Source organism: Dama dama, chromosome 33, assembly GCF_033118175.1.
Source record: "Dama dama isolate Ldn47 chromosome 33, ASM3311817v1, whole genome shotgun sequence".
In the NCBI taxonomy this organism is placed as follows: Eukaryota; Metazoa; Chordata; class Mammalia; order Artiodactyla; family Cervidae; genus Dama; species Dama dama.
Window position 1 is genome coordinate 30,511,948 of NC_083713.1, and position 17,300 is coordinate 30,529,247.

The window sequence follows — 17,300 nt, forward strand, 5'->3', positions numbered from 1 at the left end:
TTTCCAAGATAGGCCCTCACTTGGTCACCATACTGAATAAGACATCCTGAGGTGGGGCCTAGCCGTGTGTATTTTGAAAAGCAGAGCAGGTGCCTGTGAAGTGCATCCCTGATTAAGAACAAGCTTTTCAGATCATCTTTTATATTGACGAGCAAATAACTATGACATACACATCTGTACACATAGACAAATATAATTTTGCTTAATTCTTCAAGGTGTTGTCTAAATGTTCTCCTTTGCCACCTCAATCTTTCCTCTGAACTCTTGTGTTTGAAATTGGCTCATTGTTCAGTAATTTTCCCAGACAAATTTTAAGCCAAATGGTGTCTATATTAGGCACTCTTCATTTGGGAAGGCGGGATGCCAACTTAGATCAGCAAACCCTTCCAAAATAATGCCTTCATAACATACAGTCACTTAAAAAATACTTACTCAGCAGACTCTATATGTTGTAATAAAGGCTGAGAAGAATGTAAGAAAAACAAGATGCAATTCTTGTGTCCTCAAGGAGCACATGTGACACAATTAGGGTGAAAATACACAGACAAGCTAAGAAAAGCTAAATATTCACATAAACAAAGCATGTTGATTCAGTATTAACTGACTAGTACTTACAATAAAAACTCTGAAAATTCAGAAGAACTAATGCTTACTCCAGATCCAAGTGTCATGGCAGATTACTGAGAAGGCGTGCGGTCTGAAGAATAAAACCGGGATAAAAGGGTGTGGCAGAGGAATGCAGGTGTTCCATGCCAAGAACATATCACAAACTGAGGCAGGAATGACCAAGGAGTGGACAGTGAAAACACAGCCCTCTAGAAGGAAAGGGGTCATTTGGGTGGCTAATACCAAACAAACTAAAGCAAGGCTCTAGCTTTCAGATTAAAGAACCTAAGATATTGTTGTTGTCGTTCAGTCACTCAGCCATGTCTGCCTCTTTCCGACCTCATGGACTACAGCACGTCAGGCTTCCCTGTCCTTCACTATCTCTTGGAGCTTACTTAAACTCATGTCCATTGAGTTAATGATATCATCCAACCATCCCATCTTCTGTTGTTCCCTTTTCCTGCTTTCAATCTTTCCCAGCATTACAGTCTTCTCTAATGAGTCAGCTCTTCACATCAGGCAGCCAAAATATTGGAGCTTCTGCTTCAGCATCAGTCTTTTCAATGAATATTGAGGGTTGATTTCCTTTAAGATTGACTGGTTTGATATCCTTGCTGTCCAAGGGACTCTCAAGAAACTTCTCTAGCACCACAATTCAAAAGCATCAATTCTTCAGCACTCAGCCTTCTTTATGGTCCAACTCTCACATCCATACATGACTATAAAAACCATAGCTTTGACTATTCAGACCTTTGTTGGCAAAGTAATGTTTCTGCTTTTGAATAAACTGTCTAGGTTTGTCATAGCTTTTCTTCCAAGGAGCAAGCATCTTTTAATTTCATGGCCACAGTCACCATCTGCAGTGATTTGGGAGCCCAAGAAAATAAAATCTGTCACTGTTTTCATTGTTTCTCCATCTATTTGCCATGAAGTGATGGGACTGGATGCCATGATCTTATTTTTTTGAATGTTGAGTTTTATGCCAGCTTTTTCACTCTCCTCTTTCACCTTCATCAAGAGGCTCTTGATTTATCCACAAGATTTATCTTACAGAAAAATCATTAAGTTGTAAACCAACAGATCATGGACACAGTAGCATTTTAGGAAACTATATTTTTTTGTAGCAAAAAAATATTTGTAAGTATGAGATAAATAAGAGACCTAGGAAAGGAATTAGGATCAGCGCCATAGCAGTTGGCTTTACAAAGAACTAATGGAACCAATGGGAGTGGCTAATTGGGTTGAGTTTCCAGTTGTAACAGAATGGAGGCATACAAACAACTGGAGAAAGAGGGAAGTCAGACATGAAAGCAAATCAGAGTTGCCAGTGGGAGACAGCAGAATGATGCTGCAGAAGAAACCTCTGCACTGGACACATAACTTTGGAAGATGCTGATGAAGGGAGAGAAGATAGAAGAGAGAATGAGAAAAATAAAGGTCAAATCTGGAGAAGTAGCCCATTAAAGACCCAGTGAAAATGCAGAGCAAATGGTGCAACAGCCCTTGGGAAGCCAAGAGTGAAAACCTGGTGGCAACTCAGCAGTCAAGAAAGAAGAGAGTTTCAAAGCAAAGTTCAACAAAGGAGAGGCCAAGGCCACAGGTACAGACTGTTCTAGTCCCAGGAACCCTGATTTACACCCTAACCCATAGCTGATCTTTCTCCTTTAATCTTTACTGCCTGTCCATACCAACCATACAGAACACATACACGTTTATTTCTTAGTATCTCTAATGGATCCACACATACTCAGATATTCTGTCCCATCTCCTTAACACTATCATGTGAAGCTTCTGGAGGGAGGAGATCCTAATCAGTAATGTATGCACCACCCACCCATACTGTGCTTTCACATTACCAAGTCTCTAGTCATCATTTAAAAACACTTTTTTAATTATATGATTATAACTATGACCATCCTGGTAATTGTGGTGTGCAGATAAAATTCAGCTGAATTCAGGAAGAAGACACTAGTACACTGTTTAGCTTTGCTATTCAAAATGTGGTCAGTGGACCAGCGGAATCACCTGGGAACTTGTTAAATATTCAATTTTGGCTGCTATCCCAGACCGAGCAACTGAATCAGATGCATTTTAACAAGATCCAGGTGACTGATTCCTATGCATACTGGCACAGAAAGTGGTGTTGACTCAGTATAGAATGGAAAGGGACTGCACTGAGTCACCAAAGAAGTTGAAGGAAAGGAAGATGGCACACGAATTTCACCCCATGGGTATGTGCCTAGACCCTGTATGTGTGGGTGCTCAGTCGTGTCTGACTCTTTGCAACCCCACGGACCGGAGCACACTAGGGCTCTCTACCCATGGAATTTTCCAGGCAAGAATACTGGAGTGGGTTGCCATTTCCTACTCCAGGGGACAATCCCGATTCAGGGATCGAAGCTGTGTCTCTTGCATCTCCTGCACTGGCAGGCAATTCTTTACCAATAGCACCACCTCAGAAGCCCTCTTCACCTCTACTCAGACCTGCGGCTCAGCAATGGAGCCCAGGCCCTTTGTGCATGTGGCACAACCAGACCAGGAAGCTATTCCGGCTTTTGATCAGGAGCCCAGATCCATAAATCCTTCTTCCATAAGCTGCCACTAGTTCAATTATAGGAAGGGCTTTGCATATTCTATCTGCTAGGTTGTTTGTCCAGGTTTTATAAATATTCCGACCTTCTGAAGACCCTGTTTATGTTTCCCATATTTATCCAGCCTGAGGATTTATGATGTTATTCTGTCTCTCATTCATTTCTCCCAAAAAATTACGTTTCCCTCTAAGCTTCAGATTGCAATTGTTAACATACTTTTTTCAGCATAATTGAAAGCTAAACTTGAAAACGCAACTTCGACCCCAAAAGGAAAGAGCTATACTGACAGCATTATTGTTTAAGGGACCAGGTGTCAGGAAAAAGCTCCCAAAGAAAAAAGCACTGTTGGACAAAGGCACAGTCTCATCTCAAAGGATGAAGACCACATAGAGCAACCAGTCTCGAGCCAGAATTTTGCCTTTGTTGGGGATGTGCTTGAAGCTTCAGTATTTCTTTCTCTAACTTTTCTACAGATTTGGGTTCTGAGTGTTACTAGTTCAAAATAACACTGTGCTGCTCAAAGAGTTCTCCGCAGGTCTTTTACTATTTTTAACAGCTTTATTGACTTCTAATTTACACATCAAAAAGCTCACATTTCAGAAATGGAAGAGACTTTCATTCCACCCCCCACTTCAAGCAATGCTTCATTAAACTCACCAAAGAATATAATATAGCCATTTCTTAAAACTCCAGGAAGACAGGACATTATCATGACCCTCTGATAATATATCCTAGTATCTCAGCTTTTATCAGTGGAAAGAACATCGTGACAAAGTCCCCCTATTAAAATGCAAAATATAAAAGTAATGGCTTTTTGTGCTGCATTTCAAAGGTAGTTGACTGAAAATACCACTGTAGGCCTTGTAATCTGCCTGCTGTGTTGAAACTCCATTAGGAAGCAAACTTCATTTACTGCACCAGATGTAGAAATCACAAATTCTGACAAACTACTATCTCCCAGTTTTTCAGGGATTACTTTTTTCCACCAGAAGGCATGCTTTTTTTTGCGGGGGGGTCCTGCTGGAGCCTGCATCAAGCCATTATTTTTCACCTCAGGGATGGAATGAATAAGTTAAACCGGTTTTTCTTTCAAAAAGAACTCACATGCTCTCGCAGAACCTCTTCAGCGTGCTTGGTTTCTCCTGGTTGCGTCTTTGTCGGAACCAGCGTTGAATGCTGCGGACATCCCAGTCCAGCTGCTTGGAGAGGCCCTCCAATCTCTTTTCATCAGGATGCTATGAAACAAGGTACCAGGAAAACATTTTCATCTTCATTATAAACAGATCTGCCCTTGTCTATACTGGAGATAATTGTTTTCCCTGTATTTTCTATCCACTACTTAGATTGCTGTATTGAATACTGAGGACCAAGGCCTTCCATCAGCAGCATGAACAAAAACAACCACTTAGGACAAGAAAAGCTACTCATTATGAAACAACACTGAAAATACAAATCTCACTCTAATGCTTGTACTTCTTATCAGCAACAGAGACTCAATGAAATGGCCAACTGGCTAAGCTAGCTCCTCCAAGCTACAGGGAAAGGAGTTAAGTAAAAGTGAGTTGGCCAAAAGACCTCATTCAAATATTTCACTTTCTCAAGAGAAAATACTGTGTCCAGTCATCAAATATCAAAACAATGTAGGACACACAAAAAGCCTGGAATAATCCCCAAATAGGCCATTTTAGCCTAAGGTACCAATTCCACTTAAAAGACATGTTTTCTCTTTCTTTCTCTTCAATTTCCCCTCTCTTCACTTCTTTATACATTCCTCTTGACTATTCTTTTCTTGGTCTTCCTTTTGACTAGAACGCCATCAGATTTTTTACAATGACTGTGCATTACTTGAAAATGCAAACTTGGTGAAGTAGAAAGGATCCTATTTATGCTTGTCATATAATAACATCATCGACTCAGTGGACATGAGTTTGAGCAAATTCCGGGAGGGCTTCCTCGGTAGCTCAGCTGGTAAAGAATCTGCCTGCAACATATGAGACTCCAGTTCAATCCCTCCATAGGGAAGATCCCCTGGAATAGGGCATGGCAACCCATTCCAGTATTCTTTCTGGGGAATCCCCATGGACAGAGGAGCCTGGTGGGCTATTGTCCATGGGATAGCAAAGATCCGGACATGGCTAATAATAATATTACTCTGTTTCTCATTCTCATTTCTAGAAAATGAGGAAACAACAGGCAGAGGTTCAGTTCTTGTTCTGATGAACTTTCTGAGCCTCAGTTTCCTCACCTGTTCAAAGGAAGGTTACTTATCCACCTAAACAGTGCTGAGGACCAAATGCAAAAATGTATGCAAAATCTCAGTACATATTAGTTCTGTCCCTCCTCTCTTCTGTGTCTTAGAGAGCATCCTGCCAACAATTACATGAGGGTCACCTGTCATACAACAAAACTAAACTGAGTTAGTTCTACTCCTTTATTTATTCTACCTTTGCTTTACAATTAAGGAGATGTTAATAATGAGAAGACAGAACCACAAATGGGGTAGGGGAAGACAGGCCGACAGCTTTCAAGTCCTAAGGGTGGAATGTACATGCGACACATTTTTAAAGGCTCTCAAGAAATTCAAGGTGTCAGACACACAGGAAACACAGCAAATGGCCTTAGTATCATGACTGAGGTTATAAAATGTGTTGCGCTTGGGTCTGTGAAAGTTATTCGCTAACTTTCAGTGAGGCATGTACTTTGTGGCATTTTTCTTAGAAGAATACCTGGCTATAGTCTCTGTCTCTCAGTTTAAAAATATAATAGAGAGAAAATGCATAGCTTACAATAAGAATACCCTGGCTCTACTATTTCCTTAAAGGAATTCATTTTTAATTTTCATTCATTTTCTAAGTCGATTGAATTGGTAAAACATTCAAATGGTTCATAAAATAAAAATTATCCCAAATTTCACCTTCCAGTTTGTACCTATTCTCTCAGTTCCTACTCTCCCCTTCTTACCAGGTAATGGGCTACTCAATTTCTTCCCAAAGTTATCTTATCGAATATAAGCAAAGTTGAATATGCCTTCTTATACCCACCCCCTCACACCTTCACACAAAGTTGTTGTATTATTTTGGAATTTGGGTTTTTCACTTTACAATATATCTTGGAATATTTCCACATCACACTATTAGGAACACCCTCCTTTTGTAGAACTACATGGACATGCCACAATTTACTTATCTGCTCCACTACTAATGCCCACTCAGGTAGCTTCCACACTTCCACTACTATAAACAATGCTGCAATAAATAACATTGTCATGGGTTATTCTATACACATATCAGTTCAGTTCAGTTGCTCAGACTCTTTGCAACCCCATGAACTGCAGTACACCAGGCCTTATCCATCACCAACTCCCAGAGTTTACTCAAACTCATGTCCATTGTGTCAGTGATGCCATCCAATCATCTCATCCTCTGTCGTCCCCTTCTCCTGCCTTCAATCTTTCCCAACATCAGGGTCTTTTCAAATGAGTCAGTTCTTCGCATCAGGTGGCCAAAGTATTGCAGCTTCAGCTTCAGCATCAGTCCTTCCAATGAATATTCAGGACTGCTTTCCTTTAGGATGGACTGGTTGGATCTCCTTGCAGTTCAAGGGACTCTCAAGAGTCTTCTCAAACACCACAGTTCAAAAGCATCAATTCTTCGGTGCTCAGCTTTTTTATAGTCCAACTCTCACATCCATACATGACCACTGGAAAAACCATAGCTTTGACACATATACACATATATAGAGAGAGAAATTCCTGGACATGAATGTTAGCTGACTGGTTTAAAAAAATTAAACAGATAGGTAATTTTGGATTAATTTTCAATACTATAGTTTTGCTAACTCAATTTCTATGTTTATCTTTATTAATTTCTTCCTTCTGTTTGCCTTCATTTATTTTGTTGTTCTTTTTCTAATGTTTAAGTAAGTGGTTTTATATGTATGTATATATATATGAATATGAGTTTTCATCTGAGTACTACTTTGGCATAGTACATAAGTAGTACTTTCATCACTGTTTCCTAAATATTCTGAAATTTTATTTTTATACAAAAGTTAATTAAGAAAGCAAGAGCTTTGCCAATTTCTAGTATTAGCAAATTGTGCCTATTTTATAAATTTGTTACCATTTTTATATAATTAAAGGTTAATTTTTAAAAATATTTAACATGTTCTTGAAAAGACAGTATAGTCTCTATATTCAGAATACAGGGTTCTAAATGTACCCTTTAAATCATCCTCATTATGCTTTTTAGAATTAGTTGCTATATTCTTTATTTTATATGTTCTGTTTCATATTTTGACCTGTCATGACCCAGACATAAATTAAAATTTCTTACTATCAAATAAGTTATTCTTTTGTTCTTTTCTATAAGTATATGGATACACTCATATTTAATGCATGAATATCCATAACCATTTTAATTTCATTGTGAATTGTATCCTTTGGCAATAAAAAGCCAATATTTCATTTCATTTCAACCTTTTGGTCCAGAACTCTTTCTTTAAATAAAAACAGAAACCCCACTTTCTTTATTATTTATATTTGTCTATAAACCTTTACTCATCCTTTTATTTTCAATGTCTACTTCATAAGCTATGTGACCTAAATCTGAATTATTTTTATTAGATGAGGTAAACCCACTTATATTCATTGATATAAGTTTATTTATACTTTGTTGTTATTGTTAGTCAATAAGTCTTGTCAGACTCTTTTGTGACCCCATGGACTGTAACCCACCAGGCTCCTCTGTCCATGGGGATTCTCCAGGCAAGAATACTGGAGTGGGTTACCGTTTCCTTCTCCAGGGGATCCTCCCAACCCAGGAATCAAACTCATGTCTCCTGCACTGGTAGGTGGATTCTTTACCACTGAGCCACCAGGGAAGCACTTATTTATACTTACTTCACATTAATTGTGTTTTCTGTTATCATAATTTAATTTTTAAAATTTTATCAAATCAAATATGGCTGATGTCCCTTTCTTTGTGTGGGTAATTTTTATTCTACTAGTAATCCATATAACCATAGGACTTTTCTTCTGTTTTCAGTCAATAAAAATTCCAAATGAACAATATTTAAAACTAGCATATTTCCTCTTCCTTCCTCACCTAATATTAGTCAATAATTTTCTCTCTCAGAGTTTACTCATGTACTATTAAATACGCTCATTCTTCTATTACTGAATTTGGCTGCTTAAACTGATAAGCTTTGACTCCCAGCTATTAGAGCTTAAGAAATTAATGAACTTACTCTACCTCACACCTTCCTTCCCTTTTTCAACTCAGTTATTGTGAGATGTATCATTTCTACATTGTGAGAGCATATAATGTTTACATTCTGTTCTGTCATCCTAATTCTCACATTTCTTTCTATCTCAGTTCTACAGTTTAAATATATTCAAAACTCATCAGTATTCCCAACACTCTCTTGGTCGGCTGAAATTAATACTTACAACTGTTAGTCACTCAGTCGTGTCTGACTCTTTGAGACCCCTTGGACTGTAGCCTGCCAGGCTCTTCTGTCCATGGAATTCTCCAGCCAAGAATACTGGAGTGGGTTGCCATTCCCTTCTCCAAATACTCACAAAGTTTCTTCAAAAAAGGACTCATGGGAACAATTCCTCTCAATTTTTGCAAATTCAATATGTTTGTCTTTAGCCTTTACACTATAAAAACTATTTACCTAAATATAAAAATTCTTAGTTCATATTTTCCTTGAAAATACTGGAAAATGTTGTCTTACACAATACTGCTACAGAGATGACTAAAGTCATATGGGTATTTTTCTCTAGACAAATGATGTCATTTTTTTGCTTTTTCACTTGTAATCCTTTGCTGTCCAAGAATTATTTCTTTTATATTTCAAGTCTAATATTTTAGTGAGTCCTGGTGTAAACCTACTTGGGTCTATTTTTACTGCATTTTATTAACATATTATAAATCTCCACTTATTTTAGGAAAATTTTCTTAACACATTTATTTTACTTTGTTTCTCCTCAGACTTCCCTGGTAGCTCAGATGGTAAATAACCTGCTTGCAATGCAGGAGACCCAGGCTTGACCCCTGGGTCAGGGAGATCCCTTGGAGAAGGGAATGGCTACCCACTCCAGTATTCTTGCCTGGAAAATTCCATGGACAGAAGAGCTGGCAGGCTACAGCCCATGGGGTCACAAAAAGTAGACTGCATTCCCTTAAGAGACTCCAATTATACAGATGCTATATCTGCTTGCTCTATATATCTAATTATTTTTATCTCTTTTTCATTTCATTTATTTCAGCTTTATTATTTCTATCTGCCATGTTCCCCACTGAGATTTCTGCAACATTTAGTGTTTCCTGTGTTTTTTCCAAATTTGTCTTCATTTCTGTGATAGTTTTAGTACTTGTTCCCTGAACTAACCAGCTCATATTCCATCTCTTCTTGTTGATCAACTATTTTTTTCTTTAGGTTTTCTATTTCATTTTTTATGGTCTTCCTGAACAAAGTTATTGCTTTTTTAAAATGAAGTCTATGGTAAAATATTTGATTGCAATTTTCAGTTGCCCTGTGACCTCCTTGTTGCAGTGACAATTTTTGTTAGTAACTGATGTTACATACTCTTTTTCTTGTCTTTGATTCTGTGTGTTTCTTCTTTATTACCCATCACTGACTGAGTTGGATTTTCTTGACCAGCTGCTGGTAGTACAGGAGGGGTACTTCTGTAGTTTAGAAAAGTGAAACTGAAAGTCGCTCAGGCGTGTCTGACTCATTGTGACCCCAAGAACTGTATCCTGCCAGGCTCCTCTGTCCATGGAATTCTCTAGGCAAGAATACTAGAGTGGGTTGCCATTTCCTTCTTCAGGGGATCTTCCCAACCCAGGGATCAAACCCAGGTCTCCTGCATTGCAGGTGGATTCTTAACCGTCTGAGCCCCCAGGGAAGCCCAAGATTGATGGAGTGGGTAGCCTACCCCTTGCCTCCAAAGAACACTGCCTCCTGAAAATGTGCCATCCACCTGTAGTTTTCTGTGTACTTCTTCCACTTCTTTGAATTAAACTGAGTCTAGGAGGGCATCTACCAGCCTTGTTACTATACCTAGTGTTGCAAACAGTGGATAGAATTTTGGTCTTACCTTTAGGAGCTGTCATTTTTGCTGACTTTCCTGAAATCTATTCCCACAGGGTCCTCTATCCACACTTCAAGCTTTTTACTTCCTCCTTCTTGGCTTCTGCCCAACCCCAACTGTTTTTATTTAGGCTTTCTATATATATTTTGAAATCTGGAGATATATACCTCTTAGTTTGCCAAAAAGTAAATATTGTAAGATTTTCCTTCTTTTTTTGTGTATTTTTTATTGTTATGTTTTATAATTGTTTCATAGTTCTTTTCCTTTTTTAAGACTCCTAAGGAAAAAAATTAGTAATTCTGACTTACATATATATTTTTATACCAGAAATACCCAGGTTAATTTCCATAAACAAACATACAAGGATGGAAAAGAAAAAGAGAAATAGGCATAAGAGGAGAATCAGGAAAAACTAATCAGAAACCTGCATGTAATTTTTAAAATACAGTGTAAACAGACCAAAAGCAGATTATGATATGATAATCTCATAGTTCTTTAGATCATAAAACCTAGTTTCAGAGCTGACAAATATATTTTACCCTTAATGGTTCAATAATTGCTTTGATGAGAAAATGAGGCTGTTACAATTACAGATATATGCCAAAAGCTAGAAAGATATATAAATAAATAGATAAAATGATTGATTAATTTATATCTATCTCATTCAGATAACTCTGAATATAATCAGTTAAGAAACATGAACTCAAAATATTCACTAAAGAAAAATAATCATGCTATTCATTTGAATGAGTCTAATAATTTATAATCGGTGATATTTGAGCCCCATCACAAATCTACTGAATCAGAATCTCTAGAAATAAGACGCTGCTGCTGCTGCTGCTGCGTCGCTTCAGTTGTGTCCGACTCTGTTTGACCCCACAGACGGCAGCCCACCAGGCTCCGCCGTCCCTGGGATTCTCCCAGCAAGAACACTGGAGTGGGTTGCCATTTCCTTCCCCAATGAAAGTGAAAAGTGAAAGTGAAGTTGCTCAGTCGTGTCCGACTCTTTGCGACCCCATGGACTGCAGCCCACCAGGCTCCTCCATCCATGGGATTTTCCAGGCAAGAGTACTGGAGTGGGGTGCCATTGCCTCCTCTGAGAAACAAGATGCAGCAATCTACATTTAACTCCACAGGTGCTCTTAATGTAAATTAAAGGAAAGAGCTCCTGACCCAAATAAAAGCTCCCTCACTTACTAACTGACTTATAGTCCAAAGCCATAATGCTAGGCAACAGCAGAGCCAATGCTCCAATACACAACTCAAGTCTGCTCAAAAACCAATACTTTTCATTATTTTACAACAGAGGTAGGTTCTCTGAAATATTTATAAAATTTTAGATTTACAGAGGGAAAAAAAAAAAGAGTGAAAAAGACACGCAGATGTTACCTCAACAGGAAAGACAGCAAAGACTATGAAGCAGTTCACATTTATCAGCTAATTTCACAGATGAAAATTGCTCAGTCAGGGCATGTGACTAGTGAACTCACACAGGAATCCAGACTCAGAAGGGCTCACACTTGGGGTTTAAAATTCTATGGCTGCCATCCTGAAATTCTTGATAACTGTGTTATGGGGATGGTGTTTTGTATAGGAGGCCCACTGGGACAGGGAAGCCTATGTCAGGGGTTCAGAGTCTTGGCTCACATACAGCCCCGTCACTGCCCCCAGATGAGGCTGGGTACCTTCCTTCCCTGTCCTCTAGCTCTCCAGGGCCTCCAGGCTTCACCAGCCCACTCCTGCTGACTGACTACTGCTGCCCTAGGTACAAACATGCAAAGTAGTGGGATTAGGTGTTCACACCCCACGGTGTCTCAGCCACCTGCCCCCTGGGCCAGCAGCGTCCCAAGGTCCTTAGTGGCTGACTCTGTGGGGATTAGCCTCTTGCTCACTCCAATCCTCCAATCCAGGTACCTAGTATGTCTTGGAGCAGAGAATGCAGTACACTGGCAGGTCCCCCGTCCACTATGGGTTGGGACAGTGGGCCTACGGGAAGGGGAGAGGCCTGGATCAACTTCTCCCTCTGGCCTGAAAAGGACAGACATGTTAGCCCAGGAGCTGGAAAGAGACAGAACTCAGCAGCTAGTGGGCTGTGTGTGCACTAAATCACAGGGTGGGGTTCCTGGGTATCTGTCAGGGTTTTCACTTGCCTCATGAGTATGCCTAAGAGGCATGGCATTAAATACCAAATTAAAAATCTTGACAGGTCAAAAGAGAGACAAACTACACAAGAAAGGAAAAGGCTTTCTCTTTTTATGCCTTTAATGGCACCTTTTTTGTGCTTTTTGAACAAGGGGCCCTGCATTTTTAGTTCTGCACTAGCCTCCAAAAATTATGTAGCCAGTCCTGCATGCAGTAGATTTTAAGGGTTCTAAGGGAATATCCTTTCACACTTGAAAGATGATAAACATGCCCTTCTTCAAAGATGAACTGGAACCATGGTCAAGGCCAGGATGCCGGACAATCATTGTTCAAACCCCCCAAATCCTGCTGCTTGTATTCTGGTCAGCTGATCTGTTCCTTTCTCATATCACAGATAACACTGGCAAACTACAAAGAATTCAGGGAAAAACAGTTCCAGCCTTGGCTGCATTTAATTCAAAACCTGAGGCTTCTGCTTTAATCATGTAGAAATTTCTAAAAGAATCACCTTGGAAACCAAGAGAATATGATCATTAAAATTAGCTAGAAGCAAATATCCTCCAGGGCAGTCAACCTGGCTGCAAAATCCTTTCATTACCTTTATAGAGAAAAATTCCCCAGTAACCATAATAAACATAAGGCAAGGGAAATAAAACATCTACCGCAGGATTCCTAAAGGGAGGCGTAACATTTGGGTAGAAAACTCATTTTTATGCATTTAGAGTAGTTCACAAGGTAAATACAAATATGCTGTAATCACATGTAAAAAAAATAAACCTATAAACTCCCCGTGTGTGTGTGTGTGCACGCTTAGGCACTCAGTCGTGCCCGACTCTTTGTGCCCCAGGGACTATAGCCTGTCAGGCTCCTCTGTTTATTGGATATTTTTAGGCAAGAATACTGGAGAGGGCTCCATTTTCTCTTCCAGGAAATCTTCTTGACCCAGGGATCAAACTTGCATCTCCTGTATCTCCTGCATTGGCAAGCGGATTCTTTACCTGAGCCACCTGGGAAGCCCTTATAACTCCCTACACATCTGCTGTTTCAGAGAGGGAAAATGTGTTTGCTGCAACAAATTAATAAATAAAAATGCAATTTCCTTCCTAATATTTTCTTCCTTTAAACATTCTATCACATGAGTCCCTTCAGGTTAGAAAGTGGCAGTCTAAAATCATCCTACAAAACAAAAATCCCATTTATTCTACTCTTCTTCCTAAAATTCCACTTATTCTACTCTTCTTCTTAGCAGAGATATAAAAAACATTGTGTGCTTTCTTTCACTTTCCTGAGAAGAATATCATTTTTAAAAGAATAGAGGGAAAAACCCTAGAGAATCCTGGCAGAAATGTAGACCATAAAATAAACAAACATGTTTGAAAATTTGAATTAATTATTTTACAACAAGAGAGAACCAATAAAAATGGTTAGCAATACAAATACCAAAAAAGGAATAAAATTTGCTTAACATGGTCAAATCACATCTTAGAAGCCTGAGAAATTCTCCCAGAAAAATGAAAGCAGGAAAACAAACCATTTAATATGCAAACGCACAATATTTCTCATAGACTGTTATGCTTCTCCTTTCTTTTCCATGAAAGAGTAAGGTGAGAGAGAGATTTAAGTAAGCATAAGCTATTCCAATGCTGTGACGCATTTTCATGGCCTTCGCTTGAGGGTTTCTGACGTCTGTCTTCTTCCTCCTCTTTTTGTTCAGAAGGAGAGACCAGCTGACAGTGGATGACAATCTTTCCTCTACATTCTTCCTCTCTCCCCTGCTCGCCTCTTTCCACCCTGGTTTGGACTTTAACTCTCACCAGAGCAATCATTGCCTCTCCCATTTTCTTTACAGTGAATGTGTACTTTGTAACTCTCTGGACCCTCGCTCTTCATGGCTTCATATGACAGACCTTCTTTCCCTCCATCGTTCCCATGTTTGTTCACATCGGCCTGTGTATCATAACTGCTAGGACATATGGACAACTCCGTAAGCACATGGGCACCTCTCCTCACAGCTACATTTATCATATTCCTCAGCTCCCCCAGTCGCCTCCACAGAGTCCCACCCCACTGTCACACGTACATACTGCTTCACATCCGGTGAGACTGAGGCAGAGAATTAGTGCCCTCACCGTCTGATCTAGACTGCGCTTCACGGCCAAGCTTCTCACATACACTTGGGAGTGAACACGCAGGCCTCCAACATGCCCACGTGGGTTTGGCTTCTCCCTTTGTTTACTCACAGTGCCTGTGAGCTTTCCATGCGTTCAGGCCTGAGGCTAGTCAAACGTTAGTTCTGAAACTCCACAGAGAGGGAATTAAATGATTTCAGACTAAGGATCATGGTCATAACAATTCACATCCCAGAAAAGGACAATCATACCTTTGTAATTGCAGTGAAGACCTTTTCCAGAATGGCATTTGGCTGGGCAATCTGTGGTCCATTGGCCTGAATGTTGAGGGCTATGGCACATGGTTTGGCTACAAATCTAAAAAAAAAAAAAAAAAAAAATATTATTCTCTCTATAGCTGCTGTTACTGTTATCAGGTAACCATTACTCAACTGTCCCAATAAAGTGTTGATAAGATTTTATGATAAGACATTGTCAACACTCATGTGTCAGGACCTATATAAAGCAGATTTAACTTTTTTTTCTCCTTTAATCCCCCAGCAGTAACAGTGAAAAAAGAAATCCTTTTAAAACATTTAAATCTCCTGATATGTAAGTTCTAACGAGACTGACTGGATAGAAAGACTACAAATGAGAAATATACTGGTATGAGATACATAAACCAAACAAGGTATGATTTTGAAATGATGTATATTCTTCTTACAAGCCATGTTATGTTTTTACTGAGAAAGTGTTAACTAACCATCTGATTACACATACAGAGAGTATGCTTTTGATCAACCCCAGTCCAAAAACTGGCCCATTTTTTTCTCTATGATCAAAGTGTGCTATGTTCAGTCCCACTTTTTTATGACTTCTTAAAATTCCTTGCTTTATGATTATTTGCTTCTTTCTCATAAGGAGTCTTGAAAGGTGTCAAACAACATGACGCCCCAGCCAAGCTGAAAAGTCTGAAATTAATGTCAACATCAGCTGCACCATTTTTATCATAAGAAAATGACTATGTCAAGAAGAACAGGACGACTTAGCTACACCTCTGGCTGTGTTTAAAGTGTGAATGAGGCACGAGGGGCATGCAGACAGAGGACATGGGGCCTCAAAGGTCTGATGATGTCTCTAAAACCTTTTTTAAAAGAAAAGCATTAGAGTTGTTTTAAACTAAACGTTCAAGAAATAAGGTATAATGCACCTTTTCAATAGTGACATTTAACATTTTTCTATAAATGCAAATAATACAATATTATATGAAAATATGACCCAAATTCATTTAATATTGGCCAAAAGCAACCAATAAATATACACATCAGACCATGAGTAAACCTTAGATGAAGTTTCTTTAATAATAGCAAATGGCAGGGGGTAATTCCCTGGTGGTCCAGTGATTAAGACTCTGAGCTTCCAAAGCAGGGAGCACAGGTTTGATCCCTGGTCAGGGGACTAAGACCCAGCACGCCACATAGTGTGGCAAAAAAAAAAGTGGATGAGTTAAAGAACAGTAAACAAGGGAGGAATTTCTTTTCTCTTTAAAGAGGGACTAATGAAGTTTACATACATGGCACCTCATAATATCCCACTGGGTCCTATTTCAAGTAAAATGGAAAAAAATGTATTCAAACAGAAAAAAGGAATACTATACATGCAAGCCTAAACAAGTAAAGATATACACAGAAAATCTAATTTAATTCCTGTTTCATTGGGCTCTCTGGAACAAAGTTAGGAAGAATAACCACCTTTCCTAGAATGAAAAACGTGTTACATATGCCCTCACCTTTGTAAAAGAAGTGTAGTATTTTTTTAAAATACTGGGTCTTCACTGAAAACAGTAATCGTGGTGCTACGAATGTAGATAGCGGAAAGAAATAAAAATTGATGGGCAGTGACCACTTGTTTCCTTAAAGTTTCCTGCTACATGGTTAGTGCCTCTTCATCATAAGGCCTAATGAGAGGTGTGAAAAGACATGAGGTCAGCAAGAGTTTATTTTTTTAAAAAAGGTAAAATAACAAAACTAACTAGATATAAAAGCCAAAATCAACACTTCTAATGGTTTCCTTCTACTCTTCCCTGTTGGATTTCTCCCCAGTCCTCTCTTGTCTTCCTAATTCCTACAAATTTTGAAACACTGTGTTCAAATTTCCTTTTGGAATTTGGCATCAGCATCCTTGATCGAGTATATGATGTTTTCTTCTTCTAGAGAGTGAAGAGTCTAAATGCAGAAGCTGATCACTTTATCTGTGAATACGACAATGCCAGGTACACACAGGAGGGGGCAAGAAATCTGATCCCCTGGCTGTGTTCTGCAAATGTGCTTTTAATGTTGCCATCACTGAGGTGAGCACCACTGACAAGCTAACAGACCTTCTCTGTGTACCCCACAATGTGCAGGCACACAGCAGAAGAGTCAAGAAATTCACTTGACAGAATCTCTTCAAAAGCAACTTCCTCACCTTTACTGTCACTTCCCAGTAACATACAAACATTCGAAAAGGTTCTTTAAGTATTTTATACAATACCATGTTTTATACCTTACTTCTCTTTTTAAACTTCAAATCACTTTTTTTTTAGACATACTTCTCTACCTTTCCAGAACTAATAAGCATCTTGAAGAAGGCATATCACTTGATCATTAAACTTCTGAAATTTTGATAATCAAAATTATCAAATAAACATGATTCTCTATAAACATAGTTTTAAAACAATGCCTAAAGGAGAGGTGGGAATTATCTCTGCTA

The 17,300-nt window shown here is 38.9% G+C and overlaps 1 protein-coding gene across 4 annotated transcripts in view; it reads right to left on the reverse strand.

The window, feature by feature from the left end:
• Positions 1-17,300, reverse strand: part of CERS6 (ceramide synthase 6) — a 329,281-nt gene that overhangs the window by 219,236 nt on the left and 92,745 nt on the right. For all 4 annotated transcript variants that reach the window (XM_061135463.1, XM_061135465.1, XM_061135464.1 and 1 more), the window contains exons 2-3: positions 14,822-14,927; positions 4,302-4,432 (exon numbers count right to left, since the gene is read on the reverse strand). In XM_061135463.1, coding sequence (XP_060991446.1) covers positions 4,302-4,432; positions 14,822-14,927 — 237 coding nt within the window. The remainder of the gene's footprint in view (positions 1-4,301; positions 4,433-14,821; positions 14,928-17,300) is intronic.